At 41.5% G+C, this 25029-nt stretch overlaps 1 protein-coding gene across 1 annotated transcript; it reads left to right on the forward strand.

The window, feature by feature from the left end:
• The first annotated feature begins 338 nt into the window (after window positions 1–338).
• LOC306856041 (pecanex-like protein 3) lies at window positions 339–24698 on the forward strand. Its single transcript, XM_079395009.1, has 33 exons — window positions 339–2247; window positions 3291–3499; window positions 3718–3823; window positions 3923–3962; window positions 4085–4177; window positions 6713–8434; window positions 8586–8885; window positions 8970–9027; window positions 9103–9244; window positions 9325–9636; window positions 9800–9832; window positions 9918–10089; window positions 10170–10280; window positions 10556–10647; window positions 10728–10837; window positions 10949–11054; window positions 11142–11234; window positions 11427–11577; window positions 11660–11804; window positions 11945–12122; window positions 12924–13032; window positions 14140–14269; window positions 14387–14445; window positions 14541–14756; window positions 17487–17740; window positions 17824–18054; window positions 18167–18270; window positions 19082–19229; window positions 19440–19670; window positions 19762–20036; window positions 20119–20285; window positions 20385–20773; window positions 21394–24698. Exons 1-33 carry the CDS (start codon window positions 2095–2097, stop codon window positions 21553–21555), a joined length of 6801 nt encoding a protein of 2266 aa, XP_079251135.1. The 5' UTR covers window positions 339–2094; the 3' UTR covers window positions 21556–24698.
• The last annotated feature ends 331 nt before the right edge of the window (window positions 24699–25029 follow it).

Consider the following 25029-nt stretch of genomic DNA (forward strand, 5'->3'; position numbering starts at 1 on the left):
AAACTGGAATCTTAAAATGAACTGTTTTTGTTATTAAAAAGAAACAAACCCATATCGAGACTCCCAGTTTCTGCTTATAATACCAACATAAATTACTAATTTAAATTTACGTTTACTGTAAGAAAATAACCATTTTAATGTCAAATGGAGTGCATTTATGAATGTCGGACTGAAAGATTGGCAACCTGACATAGATTGATGAATCAAATCAGTGATCGTGCACTGGATGACTGACACCTGCTGCAGCCAATCGCATTGAAGCATTTGTTCTGTTCCTGTATGTGGGTGGTAACCACAGCAGCCAATCGCGTTGCTACATCAGTTCTCTTCCTGTAGGTGGGTGTTTGCTACCTGTGTGAATGAAGCGATTCGACACTGGAACTTAGCGAGCTCACATTCTGGGCTTTAATCGCTGGAGTTTTTATACAGCGGCCCTGGACTTAATGAGGAGATGGCTGCTGTGGTGACCTCTTAGAAACATTTTGCGTTTCGTGTTTGTTTTTGTATTTTATATTCATCTTAAGGAGGAAGCACTCAGTGCTGCTGTTAGCCTATGCTAACTCGCGTTCAGTTTCGCTGTCCTGCGGTTTTCCTGCTCTCGTTTCTGGAGGAATTAACGCAGACCCTGTGGAGATAAACCATGGAGTGTTGACGGAGTTGAAGAGTGTAAACATCGGATGATTTCGCTACAAAACACTTATGCCAAAGACAGGTTCCTCACAACTGCTTGTAGCATGTTAGCGGATTGGCTAGTGAGTGTCAGGTGATATTGCACTTTGAGAGGGAAGATATCCTTCTAATTAAGCCGAGAAACTGATAAAATAGATTAAATATAATATCTGCGTCCCTTCTGATTGGTTTTAGGCCTAACAGGTTGATTCAGGCTAAAATGTAGTCGTTCAGCTGTCAGCGTTAGCGCTATTGCTGTTTAAACACACGGTTTGTTTACAGTTCTAAAAATATTCCCATCCCAGTTATGCTTTCATTGAAGTGCTATTGAACCATTTGCTGGACATTTATCTCTCTGCTGTAATTTTTTTAGACTCAATATAATGTCAACGTTGCTTCAGGCAAGCTTACATGCCTATGCTAACATTAGCTGAAGTTGTATGGTTGTAAGCCAAATCCACAGACATTTGTCAGCATTCCTTTTATTTGAACGATTTACTGCTTACAGAAGATTATTAGAGTTTTTCCTCCAGCTGTAGAGATCAGCTACTGCCATTCAAGAAAAGTTGAGAGGATATTATGACTGTTTAGGCCTGGAGATGGCTGTAGGTCTAAATAAATCAGCAGTCAGTTAAGATATAAAACTCTAAACGGTGTAATATATACATATCTCTCGTTGGGGAACGGGAAAGGTTTACAGATTTGTTCAGAAAAACTAGAAATTGAATTCTCAGGACTCTGAAGCTGTATACCATATTTACAATAGTTACAAAAGCATAGAAAGCCAATGAAGACATTACAACTTACTGCCTGTCTTTTCTCTGCTTTGCCTATAATAGGATGAAGATTGCAGGTGTTCAGTGATCATATACATATCCGTTATCATCTCTAAATTTAATTAAATGTATTATAGCCTGATTCCTTATTTGCATTTTCTAGAAAACCCATATTAAGCTACTTTATCTAAATCAGACAAACGTCTCATGCCTTAGTAACAGGCCACCGATAGGTTAAAATGACCATATTCAAAATATCCTGTTGATCTTAAGTATGTCATCAGAACAGCTGATTTATTTATGGAATTGTGTTTGTTTAAAGTGCTGGAAAGTCGTAAAGAAACCAAACCAAGCAGTTTTGATGATTCCTCAGGATGAATGTTTTCATGTAGCCCTTGGGTCACAGTTGTGCCAAAAACTCTTGATGAACTGCACTACAAACAGGGGTCAGCTGGAGGAGCATGCAAACAAACAGTTGATACTAAAAGAACACCGGTCTCTAGTTGTTCTGGAACGTCTCGCTTTCTGCTAATTCTTTCATAACCAGTCCGAGAAAGTCCACCCTGAGGTTCCCAATGGAAGTGCCACACTAGAAACTTTGACAAGGGAACTTCAAGATCTCTGGGTTGTCTCATCCGGAAGCGATAAGATGGGCTCTCAGGCTCTTCAGATATTGCGGCAGGGAGTGTGGGCCTCTCTGACTGGAGGATGGTACGTGGACCCTCATCAGAGTACCTTCTCGAACTGCTTTCATCTCTACCTCTGGATATTCCTCTTGGCCTTCCCGTTTCTTCTGTACATGGTGAGTTCTTGCAGTAATTCCTGAGGTAAAGAAAGCCACGAGCCCATGTTTCTGGAAAAACGTGTGTAATACTGATGGAATCCAAGAGCCTGTGCAGTTTTGATGCTTAGATGCACTAACATTGAGTAACTTTCCTTACCTGCTGGTGTTAAGGTTTAGCCTACTCTAGAAAGACATTGAGGCTAAAACTTTGTCAAGATGCATGAGAGACAGCTGCACATATTGACAGATTTTATGAAGTTATTTAAGTGATATTTTCTGTGAAATGTCTTTTCTAAATAGTTACAATTAAGCAGAAACAAGGCAACATCTATCTTTAAAAAAAAAATATATATATATAAATGTATACACTACTGTACAAAAATTTGTGGTCAGTTTTTATTCAGTAAAGTTCCTTTTCAAGGCAATAGCCTGTTTTAAAGTTTTACATGATGTAAGTACAAGCTCCTTACAAGTACAATCAATGTTATTGATCAGCTATACAAGAAGGAATCATTAAATAGAAGTCAGACTTCAGGAACGCGTTCCTTTGCGTCCATTGTTTTCTGAGTGTTGCAACCAGTTGATGATGATGAAGCAAAGCATGTGGGTAAACATGAAATGTTGTTATGACATCGCTCATACTTGTGCTTTCACTATTATGTTAACCTCTATCTTGCTGCTCCTGTAATACTCCTAAGTTGACTGTTAAACTTTTTATTGAACTTAGCTTTTAATGTCATCAGACAAAGATTCTGTTCAGTTTTTATTTGTTGTTAAGTAAATTGACAACAAGAAAATGTTTTGTCTGTCTTGTTCTTTTATAAGTTTATTAATTTATTTTTTAAACAACACCAATGACGTAGCATAAACAACCAAGTAAATCAATATATTTACAATTAGGTATTTTATTTTGCATACAGTTAGAGACTTATGCAAGAACATTATGAAATCAAATTTATTGCATATGTTGTGGTCTACATAAGAAGCAGTGTCTGAAATTTAACTGAGGTTGTAATTTTTGCAACCACATTGATGTGATTCTCCCACATTCATTCTTTTAGGCCCTTCCTGCCAGTTTAGTGGTGGCTGGTGTGTACTGCGCTGTGATAGCGGCCTTCTTTACTGCCATAAAAGCAGTGAACTTCCGACTACATACCATGTTTGACCTGGGCGAGATTGTGGAGAAGAGGCAGGCCTCGTTCGCCACAGACCCCAATAGAGTGGAAGAAGGAGAGGAAGGCTCTGGCGCTCACGACGGAAGCCAGTGCAGGTAGCGTGTAACTACCTTATTATATTTTGTTGTCAAACTACATTGTGACACTTTTGTCTCTCAAGTAGGCAGCATCAGTTTGTAGAAAATTGCAAGCATCATGCTACTGAGTCAGACATTCTTTATGGATTTGTTGTTGGTGAACAACTGTTAGTGGTGTTGAGCAGTCATTCAACTGTAGTCAGTTTTAGCTCATGTCGGCATGCCTGTGCCTACAGGGACAGTGGTGTCGGTGTGGAAATGACGGTGTTCCGAAAGGTGAACTCCACCCCTCCTGTACGCTGCAGTTCCCAGCACTCACTGTTTGGATTGAACCAGGTGTCGGTGAGGATATTGTTAATGCCAGACATCACGTGTCCTTAAGCATTATTCTCCTTCACTTGTAGGAATTTCCTCTGACTCATTTACTTTTCTTTTGCTCAGGAATTTTTACCCCAGCTTGAAGACCCTGGAGGCTCAAAGGGTACATTGTGTTGTTGTTACTGTTGCTTTTTTTAAAAACTACTCCAAATAGTTTCAGTTAGCATGAACTGGTATGCTTACATTTCAATTCTTATCTGATTTTTGTCATTTTTAAAATTCCAGATATTAAAGAGCTCATGCACGAGCAGGGCAGTAATAATGTGATTGTGACTACACATAGAGGCGTCCTTCGACACAACTCTCGGGACAACACTAGTAAGAACGGAAGCACATTTTAGAGTGGCCTGTTATTGTGGCCAGCCTAAGGCACACCTGTGCAATAATCATGCTGTCTAATCAGCATCTTGCTAATCCATCCACCTCACAGGTGTGGCATATCTCGGCAAAGGTGCTCACTAACACACATTTAGACAGATTTGTGAACCATATTTGAGAGAAATAGGCCTTTTGTGTACATAGAAAAAGACTTAGATCTTTGAGTTCAGCTCATGAAAAATGGGGTCAAAAACAAAAGTGTTGCATTTATAATTTTGGTCAGTGTATATGTGTGTGTGTATGTATATATGTACACGCATATATAAACATACACTTTTGATGTTTAATCAAAATGTAACTCAATTTTGCGGTGAAAAAGACAAAACTGGTGATGTACACCAGACTTCTCCAATCATTTAGTTTACTTTAAACCCCGCCCCTACGCATTTGACCACAAACTCCCATTCACAAGACACATAGTACCAAGACCCCACCCTACAGTGTTTTTTTAAAGCTGCAGTACATTACTTTTTTAGTTAAATTATCCAAAATCAATTTTTGGCCAAGTACATAACAAGTGTTCAAAACTGTATTCTTACCTTAGCCCGATTTACAACAGTAAGCTTGTAATAATGTTTTTTTATATAAGTGGTATGGTAGGCTTTCGTGGGAAATACAAGCATCGCGCCATTCATCTTTGCGTCATTGTCACTTCCTTAAACATCAAGGAGTCCCAGCTAGTAGGCTATATCACATGTGAGGATGCTGCACATGGCGGATCATTAATAATCTTTTCTCACAGCAGCTGGAATAATTCAATTTATAATTTTGATGACAGATTGTAATCCAGAAAGATTCATACGACAATCATCAGTGACAACTGGAGATTCCCCTGTAGTCACCAGTAGTCTAAACTAGGGGTGTGCTCAAAATATTGATTCTTAGATACATACCGATATAATAAAAAAACATACAGTATCGATATTCTAGCCCTTAGTATCGATACTCCGCCCAGCCATTAGGGGGCGCAGCGGCGCCCGCGAGTTTCAAAAAAACTCATGGAAAATGTTAAAGCAAGATGTAGCATTTAAGTGATTTCATAGTGAAATATGTTATGGCAGTACATGGTGTCACAAAAAAGAACTATAAGAAGATTTAATAAGAAGTTAAGAATAATAAGAAGAAGATTTTGTACTTGTGTGAGCTCAGACTGTACCCTTGGAAAGTTAAATGTTGACTTGTGGTAATTTCCAGATTAATACAATTTGTGTACAATTAATCAGAGCACTTAGTTGCAAATATTTAAGCAAAATGCACTTTGTTATAATGCACTTTTGTCTTCAATAAATTGAAGAAAAATGCAGAGTTCTGTTTGTTGAGTAAATGTGTTCAGCATTAACTAATTGGCTCTGGCCCATGTATTTTTATTGAATCGTATCGAATCGTGTCACATTGTATCAAATCGTATCGAGACAGCTCTGTATCGAGGTACGTATCGAATCGTGACCTGTGTATCGAGGTATGTATTGTATCGCCAGGTTCTCCAAGGTATACAGCCCTAGTCTAAACGTAATGCTAATATACACTAAATACACAGTCACGCAATGCTGATATTGTAAACATTAACATTTTGAGAACAAAGTGTAAATAATAATAATTTGCATGGTTTGATGTGATATGAGATAAGCGATCGTTAGATTTACTCACCATTGGTAGCGTGATGTATTGTAATCTTTTTATTCATCAGAACAAAAGTGGCAGAAATGTTACTTGTTCAGATGACATTTTCCAGTGAAAATTCTTATTGGGGTCGTACTTCCAAAACGTAGAATCTGTGAATTTTTTTTTTTTCAGTGCAGTGCAGTGCTGACATTCACTGCACTGACATTCAGTGCAGTGCAGTGAATGTCCACACCGGTGCAGTGACTGACAGCCACACATACTCCTCAAAACATTAATTAATCCATGCTGAGGAGCCATGCTGATGCACGACCCACATAAAGATGATAATTCCGCAAATGACTGCAATTGCTGATTTTACACCGAGATGGCGACAAAGGCTAAATTTAGGGACTGCAGCTTTAAATAATCCACAGTCACAATATGGAAAAAGATATGTTGCTACTTCCATTTTATTACTTAATAAAGAAAAACCTCTGAGCTATAAAGTATGCCAGACCAGCTCTTGAGATTAATCACAGTATTATAAGATTTAATTTGATGTAAAGAAGTTTTTTTTATCGGAACACAAATATTCAATGTACTTTTGAACTGCTTATTTAATGAAATATCGGTTCTGGTGTAACCCAACAAAAAAAAATTTAAACTTCTGGCTTACATTCATTGATAACTATAAAATGTATTTTACGTGTTTATTGCAAAAATTATAAAATACTATAAATTAGGTTAACTGAATTAATTGCTAGTTTAAAACAAATTAATTAGTGAAATATTCCAATTTGTACATTATGCTGCATGAACCTCTAAATATCTCTACTGTACTCAGTAGTAACTGCACGTTTTTTATTGTTCCAGGTGTGGCGCCAGCCTGCTTGGCTGGGGATTACAGAGGGCTAATTGGTGTGGGTGATGTATTGTTAGGAGGGTTTAGTTGCCTGCACCCAGCAAATTGTCCTTCCATCCCACCGTCCCCATCCAGCCAAGAAGATGGAGATGAGAAGGACCAGGTGGATAATGGGGGTGTGGAGCAACTATCTCAGCAGAGCCCCAATGAGGATGGTCTAGGAGGCTACTCCCCCCTCAGACCTTCGGCTGAGTCTGAGAGTCTGGGAGATGCTCCTCTCAGCCCTCTCATCAAGAGTAGCTTGAGCGAGGAGCTAAGCGAGAACTTGTTGGGCTTGGGCCTTGACCCTGTCACTTTTGCTCCTGGTGCTGAGCACCCAGGCAGCCGCACCGGGGTAGCCTTGGCTGCAGGATCCACTGACAGCTGCTTCAGTGGAGGTGGAGCGGCCACAGACAGAGAGACTCTTAGTACAGTCAGTAGTTACCGCAGTGAGAAAACGGACTCAACCCAGCTTGAGAGCCCTTCGCTGGGCCAGACGCATAAACCCGTGTCTAACGCTCCTTCCACAGCTTTGCCTCAGGGTAAAGGCCCCTATCAGCAGCCTGGAGATTTGCTTCAAGGTGGTAGTGACACGGATGACCTGTCAGACAGCGTGCTGCTACGATCACCCTCCAAAGAGCTCTCCTCTGGGCAGGGCCTGGACAGAACTCTGGTTGAGGGAGAGGACCTTCCCCCTTTGCTTACGGACATTGCACAGCCCTCCTTGCGGGACTCATCCCTGTCAAGCAGCGGGCCTTCTGAGACCTGTGATCTCGATGGTGGCATCCCCATCCCCCCTCTTCCTCCTCCGCGCCAGGCCAGCTCTGTACCATCAGGGTTGGCGCTGAGCTTGGTCTGCTCCGAGCCCGCTCTGCCGGTCTCTGCCCCGTCCTACCTCCTAGCAGAGCCGCCATCTCTGCAAGCGCAGCAGCAGGTAGTGCGACCTAAAGATCTGAAACTGTTACGTGCCGGTGGCAGTGTGGGTCACCGACCTGGTCGCAGGAAAGCTCCCCGCAAACGGGGTGCTGCTGGCAGTAGCAGTTTCGACTGTGGCTCCTACCGCCGGCACCACAACCGTGGCCAACACAGAGACTACATCCCTGTACACAGTCGGCTGGGTGCCAAAGCCTACAGCGAGAGCTTGTTCGAGGACTCCAGCGATGACGACGAAGGCAGCGACATGAGTGCTGGCTCTAGTCTTGGATCCCAACGTCGCTTCAGCTCTGACGACGAAGACGATGATGATGACGACGATTCTAGCTCCTCTACCTCCTGCTATTCCCCCGATTTGGCAAATACCGGCATCGCTTCCCAACCTGTCCCCCCTCAACTACCTAGCCCTGGAGAGGGAGAGGAGCCTGACACAGTAGGACCCTCCCATTCTCGCAGTGCTCAGCGCTCAGCCAGCACAGCCAGTGCCAAGACTCATGCCAGAGTGCTCAGCATGGATGGGGCCGGTGGAGGCTCCAACAACACAGAGACCCTTGCGTCTACTATGCTACCTTTACCCCTTTCTTCTGCTCCTGCCCCACGGCCACTCATCATCTCTAAATCAGATCTGGAGGCTCGGACAGTGCACTCAGAGGGCTTCTCCAGGGCCCACCATAGGTTAGACTCTCTTGGAGGCTCCTGGGCTGGGAACCAGACAGGCTGGAGGGCAGGAGAGCTGCTGGAAGAAGGGGCAGTAGGAGGAGGTGAAGAGCGAACAGATTTATTCTTAATATTTCGGATTTAGAGCCTGGAATATTTTCATGATTTGTGGTGGTGTTCTTATTTTTATTATCTGTTGTAGTGAATATTTAATGTGTTTTCTTTTATTAAAACTGTTGCTGTTTGCCTATGCAGCCCCAGAGGAGGGAAGTAAACGTGACTCTGTGAGCAGTGTAAAAAGGACACAGGCCATTCGCAGGCGTCATAATGCTGGTAGTAACCCCACCCCACCCCCTTCTGCCATGGGCTCTCCTCCGAGTCTTCAAGACCTTCAGAGAGTCCGCACTTCCTCTCACTCCCGCACCCGAACGCTCCCCTCTGCTCTGCACTTCGCTGCCTCATCCTTGCTGCTGCTGCCCCGCAGCGGTGTTCACGAGGCATCCACCTTCGATGACACCTCAGAGGGAGCTGTGCACTACTTTTATGATGAGAGCGGTAAAGAACAGTTTGTTTCAGTGACACTGATTTAAATCTGGCTTAGTTGTGGTTGTTTCTTCAATTAAAATTATCTAATTTCAGGAGTAAAGAGGTCTTATACTTTTGGGCCTGCTGGTGGAGGATATGAGGACCCAGTCCAGTAAGTCTTAAAACTTTTACCATTGGGGTGATATTCAACAGTCTCCCAGTGTTTGACCCCTTTTTCTTGGCTCAGGGAGCGTGAGCGACAGTCGCAGTCCTCTAGCTTTACCTCCACTGATGTCCAGGAGGTGGCGCCAGTGCTGTCCATGCTGCAGCCCAGACCGGTGGTCCTCCAGGGCATGCAGGTCCGCGGGGTGCCTCTGGATATGCCAGAGGTGAGGCTTAAATCTTCAGAATCATCAATACACATTCCGTTTCAATCCTTCCGACTGCATTGACGTTTTTCTCTTTGTAGTTTGACCTAGATCATGAGTCCCCTCACGAATCCCAGGAGAACACACTGATGATTGAGGAAAAGGCCAAGCCTAAACAGTATTACCGTTTCTGGGTGCTGCCGGGCAAATGGCTAAGAGTTCGTTACGACAGGCTTGCTTTGCTAGCCTTACTGGACAGGAACCGACGTGTAGGGGAGAATGTGTTTGCGGTGGTATTGGCCAGCTTAGTGGCATTCCTTGGCTTCCTGTTGCTTCTCCAGGGCTTCTTTAGGGACATCTGGGTATTCCAGTTCTGCCTGGTCATTGCCAGCTGTCAGTACTCATTGCTAAAGGTCAGTGTGAGCATTTTTGGAATGGCATATTTGTGTTTGTTTTAGCATTATGTTAGTTGTGTTTTCAGGTGTTTACATCACTTTATAATTGTACAGTCTTCACACGCCCCGATAGTGGTGTCGTGTTTGTTAATCAGTCTTTTTTCTCCCTTGTCTGTTTCAGAGTGTGCAGCCCGACGCAGCATCTCCGATGCATGTGAGTATATTACTGTTTGTCTGTCTTTTCTTGGACCCACCTTGCTGAAATCAGACAAATTAATTTAATGTGCTCTTCATTGCAGGGCCATAACTGGATCATAGTGTACAGCCGACCAGTGTATTTCTGCTTGTGTTGTGTGCTGATCTGGGTATTTGACCTGGTTGGCCACTCGGACAGTATGAGGCCTTTCACCCTCTACGGGGTCACCTTCTTCTCCGCACACTTTCTGCTCTGCGCTAGAGACATGCTCATAGGTCTGCTCACTCCCTGTTAAACCTTTCTAAATTGAGTTCAAAATATAATACCCTAATAATTCATACATTTTCCTTTGCAGTGTTCACCCTCTGTTTTCCCATCATCTTCCTGTTTGGGCTTCTACCTCAGGTCAACACATTCCTCATGTGTTTGTTGGAACAGGTGGACATGCATATTTTCGGTGGAACTGGTGAGACCTGCGTTATACTTTACTAATGCTATAGCAGTAACACTTTACAATAAGGTTAACATCAATACACAAACAATGATCAGTATTTTTATATATCATTTGTCGTTTGCAAATGGAACTTTATTCTAAAGAGTTACTACTGTAGCTATGATGATTCTGCTCAACTGGTACAGCAAGCTCCTTGCAACTCCAAGGTCATGTAGTGATTTCCAGGGAGCTGGCATATTGTATATCCCTGCACCAAAAGTATGATGATTTGCATTTGTGTTTTTCAGCAACCACAAGCCCCCTGTCTTCAGTCTATAGTCTGTTGCGTAGTATATTGGTGGCGGCTCTGGTTTATGGATTTTGCCTTGTTGCCATCAATGTAAGTGGAAATCTGTTTTTCACTTTCACAGTAGAACTGTTTATTGGTGCTTCCTTTACTCATTTTATGTGTATGTGTAGGCTCCATGGGGAGAGGCACATGTCCCGGTGCTCTTCTCTGTGTTCTGTGGCCTCCTCCTGGCCTTGTCGTATCATCTTAGCAGGCAGAGCAGCGACCCAACCATCCTCTGGTCAGCGTCACCACACATTCATGATTTTCCAGTCATCTTAATGCACCAACAGCTCTGTGATCGACATCTAAAGTTCTATGTTTTTTTTTTTTTACACTGTTCTCTGGACAGGTCTCTGGTCCGCTCCAAGTTCTTCCCAGAGCTGGAGAGCCGAACGCCAGAAGAGCCCCCATTAGAGATTAAAGACCCTCTCCCAGAGAAATTGCGCAACTCTGTGGTAAGAACACTCTCCATTTGCATTTATCTTTTGCTAAATAGGAGTTCCAATGGCTTTTAAATGGCTCCCTTCTCTCCGACTCTGCAGAAAGAGACTCTTCACTCAGATCTGGTCATGTGCCCTCTTATGGCCATTATCACCTTCGCCATTAGTGCCAGCACCGTATTTATTGCTCTGCAGGTCAGTAGGCCATCTAGAATGTGATTGAGTATGTTAATAGTCTCATTGTGAAAACTAGCCCTCATCCAAAGACTGAACATCATTTCTAGTCTTGTAAAATCTAGCTCACTGTAACAAATGTGTTCGTTCAAAGTTTTTATTTTTTGTAAATTGCTGCCTTAGTTTTAATGTGTTTTCTGCACTGCTCTTCAGCCTGCTCTCAGTTTCGTCCTGTACATCTTGGCTGGGGTGGTGGGGTTCTTCACACACTACCTCTTGCCTCAGCTCCGCAAACAGTTGCCCTGGTTCTGCTTGGCCCACCCTGTGCTGCGCTCCAGAGAATACAGCCAGTTTGAGGTCAAAGGTGAGTAGTCAAAACTACATGTACAAACTTATGTCTGAATATGTGTGAACAAGTATGATGGACTGATCCCTCTCTGTCTCAGATGCTGCTCAGCTCATGTGGTTTGAGAAGCTGTATGCTTGGCTGCAGTGTGTGGAGAAATATTTCATCTACCCGGCTGTAGTGCTCAACTCCCTCACCACAGAAGCTCACACTGTCAGCCAAAACCCTGACAAACCTGGAGCCTAGTAAGAACAAGAACATCCAGAGTCCTAGTGTAGAATAAAGCACAACACTCGCTGAAGTTGAATTCAAGGTTTTCAATGTGGTCTCAGACTTCAGATTTTAGACATGGACAGTGATGACATCTTTTATTTGTTTTTTTTAGTGGCCGTGCTCTATTCATCTCAGTGGCTGGAATGAAGCTGCTTCGTTCATCCTTCTGTGTCCCGTCTCAGCAGTACGTCACTCTGTGCTTCACCGCCCTCTTCTTCCAATTCGACTACCCGCGCTTTTCACAGACCTTCCTCCTCGACTACTACTGCATGTCCATCCTCTTCAGCAAGGTCTGAACATACATCCACATCTCTCTTAGATGCCTTTAAAAGACCCAAATTTAATTTGTGTAACATTTTATATCTGTCCCTTAAGTCCACTTGCAAGGTTGTGCAAAGGTTCTTATCATAATCTAGTTTACTTCTATATATACACTAGCATTCAAAAGTTTGTGATTGGTCAGATTATGTCTCTTATGTTCACCATGTCTGCATTCATTTGATCACAAATACAGCAAAATGTTATTCAAATTAGAAAAAAAGTTCTTTTTTTAATATTGTAAAATGTAATTTATTCCTGTGATGGAAAAGCTGAATCTTCAGCAGCCATTACAGTCTTCAGTCTCGCATGATCCTGCAGAAATCATTCTAATATGCTGAATCGTTGCTCAAAAAATATTTCTTATAAATGTTAAAAACAGTTCTGGAAACCATCATACTTTTTTTCCTCTCCGAATTCTTTTACAAAATGGAAATCTTTTGTAACATTATAAATGTTTTTACTGTCACACTTGATCAGTTGAATGCTTCCTTGCTGAATAAAAGTATTAATTTCTTTAAAAAAATAAAAATCAATTATTAATCAATTTTATTTTCACTTGTTAAATCTAAATGGTTCTGGTGAAATTGTTATTCCAAAAGACAAAAATATTCCTTTTAAGAAATGTTTAGTATATAGTTACATAATGTATACATGCTATTTATGTGACATTTTTAAAGGTTTGAATGTACTGCGTAACTTACACTCTTACTGGAGTGTGGTTTGTAAAGCTAAAGATTGATGTTGCTGTCATCTCTCCTGTGTGTGAGCAGCTGTGGGATCTGCTGTATAAGCTGCGTTTTGTGCTGACCTACATTGCACCTTGGCAGATCACATGGGGTTCTGCTTTCCATGCCTTCGCTCAGCCATTCGCCGTTCCCCGTATCCTTTTCCGGCATTACTCGCACAGACCTGAATGCTGATCTCATAACTTTTACCTGTTCTTGTTAATTTGAGCCCAATGGTACAGCTGTACAACTGGTTTTACATGTTCCTTCTCAGCTCCTTTAGGTGGTTTTCACATTTGGTTCATTTGCTTGGTCTGTAACTAGTTTTTGTCACAAATAAACAAGTGTGTGTGTATATTAGGGATGGCAAGATTCCCCGATTCGCTCGGTGCATTGGATACAAGTTGGCATTTATATCGCAACGCATTATTTCTAACATATTTGCATCTGTAAAAAACAATTTATTTATATATAATTGCTAGTGGATTCACTGTACTTTTATTATTTAGAAAGTGACCAATAATTTATGTAGATTGATTTTTGTTTCTTGTTTCTTATAGCCGTTAAAATAGTAATTTTCTTGATTTATTTTCATTTTTAATTAAGTGATTTTTAGCTTTTAATTTAGTTATTTTAATGCTTTAAAGAGCAATTTTAGATTATAATGTTCTGCTATCTTTTATAAAAGGTACAGATGTCATAAAACCAGAGAAAAAGGCTGCCAGAAACTGAAAAAAAGTCAAATAATAGTATGTGAGCGAGTCAGTGGTAATATCATTGCATTCCTATTGGTCAGTGTTAAACTTAATCTGATAGTTTGCCTGCTTTAGACCAGGTTAGTTTCCCAGCATAAGTTGCCACAGTGACTAAGCTTGATCTAGGCCTATGTTAAATTTGCTTTATGGAACCAAATCATTTGACAGTGAGTCAGACTAACTTAAATAAGCCTGGCTTATTTGGTTAACTTGTTTTATGAAACAGGCCTTGAGGCCTGTTTTATGAAACAGGCCTTGAGGCATCAAAAGTGATCATATTTTCTCCATTGCATCGAATTGCATTGTGTTGAATTAAAATCGGATCACACTGCAGCGTAACGGGTGAATTGCATCGCTTCGGTAACTGCTTCATATGTACCTTGTAATGTATCGTATCGTTGGCTGTGCATCGAGATACGTATCGGCATGAGTCAAGATGCACATCCCTAGTGTATATAAAGTTTATTATCAAAATAAATGCCCCTTAACTCCACTTTTGCTTTCAGACTCAGCCATGCTGTTTGTACAAGCTGTGTTTTCAGCTCTCTTTTCCACTCCTCTCAACCCCGTGTTGGGCAGTGCTGTCTTCGTTACTTCATACACCCGACCTGTGAAGTTCTGGGAGCGAGACTACAAGTAAGCTTTCAGAAATCTTGAGCAGATGTCAGCTGCGTTGTTTTTGCTAATTCAGTTTTAGATGAAACTGTTTGAAAACGTGACATGATAAATGTTAAATACCATTTTGTCTTTCAGCACCAAACGGGTGGATCACTCCAACACACGTCTGGCCACACAGCTGGACCGAAACCCTGGTACGTGATATTGTATCTGAGTTACACAGACCTTTCATCTGTCTACTGTCTTTTTAATCTATCCTCTCATCTCCCCTCATCTCTCGCTTGGATAGGTGCTGATGATAACAACTTGAACTCTATCTTCTATGAGCATCTGACGCGCTCTCTGCAGCACTCACTGTGTGGGGACCTTCTGCTGGGCCGCTGGGGAAACTACTGCACTGGAGACTGCTTTATCCTGGCCTCCGACTACCTCAACGCTCTTGTACACATCATTGAGATCGGCAACGGCCTCGTCACTTTCCAGCTCAGAGGTTTGGAGTTCAGAGGTGAGCCAACAGGAGAGGGACTGGAACACACTACATGACTTTTAAAGGGGTCATCGGATGCCCATTTTCCACAAGTTGATATGATTCTTTGGGGTCTAAATGAAAAGTCTATAACATACTTTGGTTAAAATTTCTCAATGGTATTTTAGTCCATGTTGCTTGAAATGCTAATGAGCTCTGCTGACCCCGTCTCTCTGTTCTGTTGGGTGGCGAGCAGACTGAAAACTTTAGCCGCAAAGCTGGCTAAATAACACATTATTAGGAAAGGTGATTTGCAAAGATTAATTAAAAAACCCTTAGATTCACCAGTGTTGGGTGTAACGCGTTACTGTAATTAAATTACTTATCCACAGAAAAAGTAAAGTAAGGGATTACTGTTCATTTTTAGGTAATTTAATTAGTTACTTATAAAGTACTTGCTTTACAAGCAGTAAATAATTTAATCAGTTCTAAAATCAATATTGAATTTGAAATCTAAAGTTCAACGTCTAAAGATAAAATTGAATGCAGCGGCTGTAACTCTCCGTGCGTCGCCTCGTTCACTTTCAGAAACCTTAAATACTCAGATACATATAAGACTATAATCAATAGAATAAAAAAAGCTTGAAGTGTCTAATTTTAAATGAACAAATTCAAATCGAAAACGACTGTTATCTGATTATGTAATTTGTATTAAACTGAGGTTCAGTCTTTCCCGTATCTGAAAGCTTGAAGTTTCTACTTTTAAATGAATGAATTCAAATTGAAAACGAATATTCCTGATTATGCAATCCCTATGAAACTAACAACCTAAACCTAAAGCGAGGTTGCAACCTAAAGCGAGGTACAGTCTTTCCTGTATCTGAGCTCATTATATGCAGTCACCTGCGCGCAAACACCCTCACCTAGATACAAAAAATATAAATCAAGATTCATCTAATTTTCATCATTTTTGAAAGAAGACCTGCTATGAGTTATTTACCTCATAAGAACAGCGCGATCTGACATGGCTTTATTGCAGAGAAGATCATTAGTCATTTATTCTTACCTACATTAGTGTTATTTTTACATCAACCTGTACGGATTTTAGTAGTTGGGCTTTTCCTGAACATCTTGCCAAACTGAAATGTATTGTTTAACTTTTAAGCTTTTTTGTTATTCAGATATTTTGCAGAGTATTTGTTAACCAAAGGTGGTTACATTTTTTTTATAAAAAAAAAAAGTTTAGTAGTTTTAAAGCTAAAAGGCTAAACTATTTTATGTTTGACTCAAATTGAAAGGATAAAATTTAATTTCTACTAAGGTTTATAGGGATTTTAAGATGTAGCCTAATTAGCAATTTTAATAATTAAGTTATATACTGAGTAACTAAGTTACTTTTCAGAGAGAGTAATTAGTAATTTAAATACAATATTGATTAAGTAATTAGTAACTGTAATTAATTACTTTTTGAAAGTAACTTACCCAACACTGATACTCACTTATTCTGGAGGTGAAGCTGGATCATGAATGATTCGCGCGAACATAGACTCATTTAGGCGGATCAGCAGCCTTCCCTTCTAAAACGAAAGTAACGTTAATCCTCTGCATCTTCAGAGGCTCAGATGTTGGGAGTAAATGACTGCTATATTCATTATTACATCCAACAACAACACCTTAATCGATCGGAGACATTCTTGTCTTCCCCTGCACCGGAGTCGCCACAACGGTGGACACCTCACTCAGGGCGGGTCTAAGGTAAGACTGCCTTGTTAATCAACTATCGTCGGAGCGGTCTGTGCAGAACTACGTCATTCTGACAGGAATATCAGAACAGCCTGATTTGAGAGAGGGGATTTAAAAAAAAAAAGTTTTATCATTATAGGATGGATGTGTACACGCACACTTCCGACACACATTTATGTTCAAACAACTTGTAAAGTGAATTTTGCATCCGATGACCTCTTTAAAACACTATAGGGCCTGGTTTCACAGACAGGGCTTAGACTAAGCCAGGATTAGGCCATTGTTCAATTAGGACATTTAAGTAATTTTATAAACGTGCCTTTGGAAAAAAAAAAACATTACTTGTGTGTATCTAAAGACAAAATAACGGCACTGACGTGTTTTAAGATCAGTCAGTGCAAGTTTATTTCAGTTGAAACAGCTCAGACTTACATTTTTAGTCTAGTTGTTTGTGAAACCAGGGGGCATGTGTCATAAACTTGCCAACTTTGTAAATGGTTAGAGACAAAAGCACTAAATGCCTGAGGATCACATGCTACCTGACCTTTAAGTTGTTCTGAACACAACAAACTTGCACAGAAATGTGCTTTGTAGCTTGGAGGTGCATGTCAAATGAAATTGTTCTAAAATTGGCTCAAAATATCAGAATATGCCTATATGTCTGTGCCTTTTCTGTGAAATGTCAACACCAACTGGCCAAAATCTACAGACTGGCTCTGACTTTTGCCAACTTGTGTTGCTTCTTCCGGACTGCAAATTGGGAAAATTCTGGGTGCAAGTCATGTAGCGCAGACATCTCAGTATTGCAGTGACCATTCTTCTTTTTTTTTTTATTCAGAGACTTGGTCAGTTTTATTTGTATGACAAGAAAAAAAAATGGTAGTGAAGTTTAATAATATGAATAATTTTGGTGCATAAAATGCTTTCAGATACTTTATAGTTTCATGTTTAGCGGCGACTTAATTGGCTTGAACATGTTTTTTCCTCACTTCAATTTCTTTTTTTTTCTTGAATGACTGTTTTCAGGAACATATTGCCAGCAGAGGGAGGTGGAGGCAATCACTGAAGGGGTGGAGGAAGATGAAGGCTGTTGCTGCTGTGAGCCAGGTCATCTCCCCCACATGCTGTCCTTCAACGCGGCTTTTGGCCAGCGCTGGTTGGCTTGGGAGGTGGCCGCCACCAAATATGTGCTGGAAGGCTACAACATTAGCGACAACAACGCAGCTTCCATGCTTCAAGTATTTGACCTGCGCAAAATTCTCATCACATATTATGTCAAGGTCAGTTCCTCTCAGACAAGCGACTCAAATAAAACCTCCACTGTCTGAGATACAGAGCAATCATCCAAGTTTCTCCTCCTCAGAGTATCATTTACTATGTGACCCGCTCGCCCAAACTGGAGGAGTGGTTGGCCAATGAGACAGTGCAGGAAGCATTGCGGCCCTGCCTCAGCCCTTCCTACGTGGATAGTGACCCCACCTTCAACCTGAACATAGATGAAGACTATGACCACCGTGCTTCCGGCATCACTCCCTCATCCTTCTGTCTGGTGTACCTGGAGTGGATCAAATACTGCAACAGCCGCAGACAAACGGTATTTTAATGATGGCCTTGCCTTGCTGTTGACAGTTGCTGACTTGGGGTTTGGTTACAAGGGAATCAAAGATGTAACTCACTGTGTGATTTTGTTTTGTCTTCTGTTACAGCCAGTTGAAAGTGAGAAGGATTCCCCTCTGGTCACACTGTGTTTTGGGTTGTGTATTCTGGGCCGTCGAGCTCTGGGCACAGCCTCCCACAGCATGTCAGCCAGGTAAGGGTTTAAACTGATTACAGAAATTTTGCTTAAGCTAACAGCTTATGTTATTTAAACGTGGTGTAACACGTTTAACACTTGGATAACACCAATGCAACAATTTTACAGAATAGTGTTTCTACTGCTGCATACCCTAACTTGCAGGTTCTGAGTTTTTAAATACTCTTCCAAGGGGGTTTGTGTGATTCTCACCAAATTATGCCAAGACAAAGAATGCTAAATTTTGAACATACAAAAAAAATTAGGAAAACAGGAAGTCTTATTTCTTCAATTTTATCTAAATCAGACAGTGCACCAAGGTGTTTGGTCATGGGGCTGATCACATGGTTGTGGCTGTTGTGTTTCACAGTCATAGAGCCACCAGCTGGCCGCAGGAAGTGTGACGTATAACAGATGTTAAAATAGACTTTTTATATTTACCAATTTAAATACATTTGCCTTAAATGTATGTGGCAGTGGGGCTGTAGTGCCTGTTTGCATCTATTTTTTTTATCATATTTCTACGTATTTTTACTGTTTGTTTGCATGAAATTAAGCTTTTCTCAGCCTTTTGCAATGCTGGACATGGCGACTTTATATCACTGCTGCTTATGAATTGCCATAAATCGCATAACTTTCATTGGCTTCCAGTCACTCACTTGCTACAAATTACTGTGAATGCCACTAGAAACCATTTTTATCGGCAATTGGTCATAAATGTTTATTTAAATGTGATTTTCTTGCTTTGTTGTTTTTTGTACTTTTTTTATGAGTGGGATTATGTTGTAGATGTAAATGCACTGACTATTATATGTTCTTATACATTCAGCTTGGAGCCTTTTCTCTACGGCCTTCATGCCCTGTTCAAGGGCGACTTTCGTATCACCTCTCCTCGAGACGAGTGGGTTTTTGCAGACATGGATCTGCTGAACAGGGTGGTGGCTCCAGGTGTACGGATGTCCCTCAAACTGCACCAGGTACAGCTTAGGCATTCTTCCGTCCCTATTGACATCACACTTTAATTAGGTTTCTAGGCCAACACAGTGATATATTCATAGCTTGCACTAAAATAAACTTTTGTTGTGGTCACATCACATGGTCTGATGATGACATTGCAATTATTGAATGGATCTCTGGAATACTTGATTCTCATGAGCCAATTTTTTTGTCCTTTGTTTACTCCACAGGATCACTTCACCTCTCCTGATGAGTATGAGGACCCAGTCGTGCTGTATGATGCCATCACTGCTAATGAAGAGAAGATGCTTATCTCTCACGAAGGCGACCCTGTGTGGCGCAGCGCTATCCTGGCCAACATGCCTTCTCTGCTTGCTCTCCGCCACGTTATGGATGACGGAAGTGACGAGTACAAGATCATCATGCTGAACAAACGCTTCCTCAGCTTCAGAATCATTAAGGTGCTTTGCTGCAGAAGCCTGTTTATAGGCACGTACAATGTATCTTATCGTGGCATTGCCATAACTAATCTCTCTCTGTTGCTTCCTTCAGGTCAACCGAGAGTGTGTGCGCGGGCTGTGGGCCGGACAGCAGCAGGAGCTGGTCTTCCTGCGGAACCGGAACCCTGAACGCGGCAGCATCCAGAATGCCAAACAAGCCCTAAGGAACATGATTAACTCATCCTGTGACCAGCCCATCGGATACCCTATCTATGTCTCCCCACTCACCACCTCCTACGCCGGGGGACATGTTCAGTTACGTTCTGTCTGGGGAGGCCCCATCAGCCCTCACAACATTTACACCTGGTTCATCAGCAGCTGGGACAGGTCGGGTGGCACATGAGTACATTTTGCCATGTTACAGCACATTTTAGGTTTTTTTTATTTAAATGCTCTCTGTTCTCTTCAGGCTTCTGAAGGGTTGTGGTGCCGGATGTAACAGTGGGGGGAACATTGAGGATTCAGACTGTGGTGGCGGCTCTACCTCCATCAGTAACAACCCTGCAGCTCATCCTCCCCCGAGCACAGTGTCCAGCATCCCTCAGCCTCATCCCACTACTGTACAGCCCTCAATGGGTACGAAATCTGCTTCTCTTGTACTGTTAATGTATCTATCACCTCCAGTCAATAAAGCAATGATGTGTGCAGGCTGTAAGTTTCCCTTCCTTTCTCAAGGGACTGACAACCCCGTTGGACCTTCCTGGCCGCTGCATCCCCAGCCCCTCCCACTTGCCCTGCTCAGCCAATCAGAGGGCAGGATGGATGCTGGGCTGGTTAGCTCCTTGCACCGCACCTCTTCCATCCATGGGCTTTTGGGGCAACACCTGTCCAGCTCCCAGTTGTCTTTCAGTAGTTCGGTGGCCCTGCCTCCTGCAGACCGCTTCTGCCCCAGTAGCCTGCAGGACAACCCCAGTCATAGGGCGTCTCAGAGGGGCCTGGGCCAGGGCAGCGGGCTGCCCTATGAGGCCCTGTTCAGCAAATGGAGTCTATCAGGGAGGAAAGGATTCAATGGACCTGCTGTAATGGAAGGGGACGGCTCAGCATCACAGAGCATACGCACACAGGTTAGGACGCATACTTCCCTTTCAGATCTATTAATACATAAGATATCCTAAATGTGTATGATGGGCATGTTTTAATTTCTGAATTGAACTTATTTTTTGAGTGGCATATAGTTAATGTCAGCGTGGTTACAACTGTCTGAATATCATAAAAAAAAAAAAGTATCAAAGTATTGACTGAAGATTTTTTCTTTAATCAAAATTGACAGTGAAATAAATTGTTACACAAAACTATTTTAAATAAATGCTGTTCTTTGAACTTTCTATTCGTCAAAGAATCCTAAAATGCATCATGGTTTTCACTAATTATCAGAGTTGAAAACAGTTCTGCTGCTTAATATTTTAAAGAAATGTTTCAACATATCAGAACTCTACATATCAGAATGATCTCTGAAGGGTCATGTGACACTGAAGATCGGAGTAATGGCTGCTAAGAATTTAGCTTTGCTGTCACAAATAAATTACATTTTGAAAATATTTAAATGGCAAGCAGTTATTTTAAGATGTAATATTTTTCACAATTTATACTGTATTTATCAAGAAATGCAGCTTCGGTGAGCATGAGAGAGAAAGCCAAAGTTTTGACTAGTATAAATATTAATAACCTATTTACTTTTTCTTAGCCTTCACAGCCTCCCCTCCCTGTCCTGCCCTCTGATGTCAGCCCAACACTGGATCCAATGGGAGCAGTCATACCCTCTGAGACCACGCCCCTTACATCATCAGACCCACCCAGTGCACGGGACGAGTCTACAGAACTGCCTTTACTTGAGCACCTCCGCTGAGCCTGCACAGCTGGGATCAGACGAGCCCATGGTCATCCTCGCCATCCAGAGAGCACGAGCTGGGAGGACTTCAAGCTGACCTTATCAACCCTTTTTTATAATTAAAGCATCTTCAGTCAGTTCTGCGTATATTAGGAGGTTTCTCGCAAGTATCCTTAATAAACACATCATCAGATACAGAAGCACACTAGAAGAGTGCAGCATTAAGTAATGAACTCTGGACTGAGCTCTCCTAAGCTTCTTTGGCTACTGTTTTGGTCTCCAGGCCCAAAAGCCAAAAAAAGTGGCAAGTCAGTGCAATCTTAAGGGATTTTCTTCTTTTCTTATATAAAGAGGGTCAGGTCATTAAATCAAAGCGAATCAGTGACCTGTACCACCAGCAGTAACAAAAAGGGAACTCTCCTCTCCTCTGTAGCAGCCTTAAACCTACTCAAGCTTTCGTTTTAACCCCTACACATCCGCCATATTGTGCAGGATTTCTCCCTTCGAGGTCCAGAGACTTCCACCACACAAGCCACTGTCCTTTCAAGACCAAAGGACTCAAATTTGATTCCCCCTCACTGAGCCATCATTTCGTAGCTCACACATTCCAGCAAAGACTTCCGATCGTGTCGCCCATCACTCTTAAACATCAACCACGACCGTTCTTCAGCGAGCTTCAGGGATAAGACTTGAATATAATCACACAAATACTCGCTCACATGCACACTTCCCTTAGCACCTGGTGCTCCCTACATAGTTTACAGCCGGCTCAGGTGAGGACGGAGGGGCTTAAGATTCGTAGGACAGTTGGGACAGAGTAGACATCATCAAACCGGTGGTCTGCCTCTTATTTTTTTTATTTATACATCCCACAGGAAATCAGACTACCTTCTAAATTCCTAAACTGCTCCCTGCCGATTAGGCTCTGATGGTGACACAGTGGGCTGGAGCACATGAGGGCTTCCTGGCCTCCCATCAGGCTTTTTCCTGCTGCTGCAAGTGCCTGCAGTTTGTCTCCCTCTACTGCAATACTACTGCTACTGCACCACCCCCTCTACTACTAATAGAACCAACCAAACTACTGCTTTGACTTCTAAATTCCAGCGTTTTAGTTGGAAGAACTTGATGACAATAAAAAAAAAAACAAAGATGTACCGATTCTAAAGATGACAATTTATTTGATTGCTGATCTCAAATGGAGATGGACGGAGTGGCTATTTTTTGTTGATTGTGGTAATAGTAGCTGGACATGAGTGAACTGTAACCTTTGCCCCCATTCTTGAATCCACCTAATTGTGACTAGCTAGTTCCCTAAATCTGTGTGTAATACAACTGGAAAGTTAGATGCCATTCTGATGTAAATATCTGCTGTTGGTTGAATGAAGCTCAGACCGCCTGCTGTGGAAAGCAGGGCACTTACTGCCTCTACAACAACATATCAAATGCTCGCAGTCAAACAATACAGCACTGACATCAGCCTGGAATAGCTGCTGCGTGTCGATGTAAAGGAGCTTGAAATTTCCCTTGAGCCGTTTAAAGTGGTTTTCTGTTTCAGAAAGCCGTTCAGCGTTTTTTCACCATACAATTTCCCAGCTTAAAGTGATTGACATGGCTTAGCTGTGCTCTGAAAAAGGCTTTGCGTCGAACGATATGGTTTGAGAGTCAGCATGCGGGGGCTGCCATGGGAAAATGGTGCCTTACGATTCGACAGACGGTGTTCAGGTGGAAAAGTATTTTTGCTGGAAATTAGTGTAATTCCGTTTTATGCTAAATAATAGGGCTGCGACGACGAATAGATCCTGAGATTCTCCGAATGCATAGCGATTCTCTTTGGAATCGATTCTGAGCTTAGATTTTTACTGCAGATGGTGCTCCTAATCTGCTTTTTATCCGCACGTTCAAATGCATGAAGAGTGCTTGTGCGTTCGGCTGAGTCATGTAATTTCACCTCGGTTCGGAATGCTTTTATTCGCTTCAACCTTTTCGAATTTTATGAATGATTATTTTAGGTTCAAGTGCGTGTAAGGATTTGGAAACAAGCAGAGTACGACTGTTGCTAAAGCATGCAGTGCCATCTGCTGTTCAAAACTAAGCTCAAAATTGATTTTTAGAATCGCGGCGCATTCTGAAAATCTCAGAATCAATGCTGAATCATTTCTCGATCGCGCTGCATTGATTTATTTTCCCAGTCCTAAAAAATAATGCAGTTTTTTGAGAGGCCCTGTTGTGTTATTTACCAAGCCGATGGATTCAATACGTCTGATTCTTGCTGGATCAACATAGTTTTGATGCAAATTGAGCCTCTAGCTTCATTTAGTGCCAGTAGAGGCAGTTCACACCAAATTGATCATGCTCACGTATTCGTATTCTCACTTAAACCACTGATTGTTAGTAGGTTTGTAACACTGAAAGTAGCTGCCCATCACAGACCATATCACAAGTTGTTTGAACACTAAACATCAAGTCTCTGCAGACCTTGCAGCCTAGTCTATTTCCGAGCACCACCATCTCAAGTCTCATGTAGCCCGCTAAGCAAACCTGCCCCGTTTATGGCTTCTTGCGATGGACTTCAATAGTTATTGAGCGTTTGTTTCGAGGCCGGTTCAACCTCTTTCTCTTTTCATCAGGACCATTTCTCTCATCTTTAGGGTGACTTTTCCAAAGCAACAGGGAGTACTTCTCTTACTGGGAGAAAGCACAAGTTACTGGATAGTCTTGGGTGTCACTGATTTAAAAGGGATCTAACCAATCTCTGCCATATATGTACAGCATGTTTTGTATATAAATATTTAAAAATATATATATAAATCTATTTTATTATTATTGGATTTCTGGTTATTTTTCAATGGAGGACACTACGTTGAGTCTTAGGGGAGTCACGCGTCGGTGTGTATGTGCTTACGGAGGGGTCCGACTCGACAGAATCATGAAGTCTGGGGAATGAATCAGTTAATACTGCTTTTGCACAATTATTGTAAAATAGTACACCATCCTGTATTTTTATTATGGGGGATTGTTTTATTTAAAAACTGTTATTCAATATTCAAAGTTATGTACAGTTTTTTTTGTGATTTTTCTTTTCCCCCTCATATTTAAATTAAATCTTTTGTGTCATTGTTTGCAAAACAGTCATTTTGTGAATCTGTTGGTCTTTTTCTCTCGGTGTCAAAATGTATGTAGAGGGTGGGAAATTTGATTCACAAACTATAGGAATAAAAGTCATTTATATTGTTTGGATCAATTTTACTAGTTATCTATTTAATTAATAAATTAATTGCAGCAATTTAGTAAATTGACTATATTATATACACTACGGTTCAAGTATTTGGGGTCTGTAATGTTTTTTTAAATGCTCAGGGAGGTTGCATTTATTTGATCAACAATACAGTAAAAACAGTAATATTGTAAAAACTTTTCTTTTATAATATATTTTAAAATGTAATTTATTCTTGTGATGGAAAAGCTAAATTTTCAGCAGTCATTCTCTCACAC

The sequence above is a fragment of the Barbus barbus genome (assembly GCF_936440315.1).
Source record: "Barbus barbus genome assembly, chromosome: 36".
NCBI classification, from domain to species: Eukaryota; Metazoa; Chordata; class Actinopteri; order Cypriniformes; family Cyprinidae; genus Barbus; species Barbus barbus.

What these genes read in the sequence shown, in the direction of transcription:
- LOC306856041 (XM_079395009.1), top strand. Translation starts at nt 2,095, where the DNA reads ATGGGCTCTCAGGCTCTTCAGATATTGCGGCAGGGAGTGTGGGCCTCT. An exon ending in CACGACGGAAGCCAGTGCAG is followed by an intron (nt 3,500 to 3,717) that starts GTAGCGTGTAAC and finishes CTGTGCCTACAG; the next exon opens with GGACAGTGGTGTCGGTGTGG. An exon ending in CGCTAGAGACATGCTCATAG is followed by an intron (nt 10,090 to 10,169) that starts GTCTGCTCACTC and finishes TTTCCTTTGCAG; the next exon opens with TGTTCACCCTCTGTTTTCCC.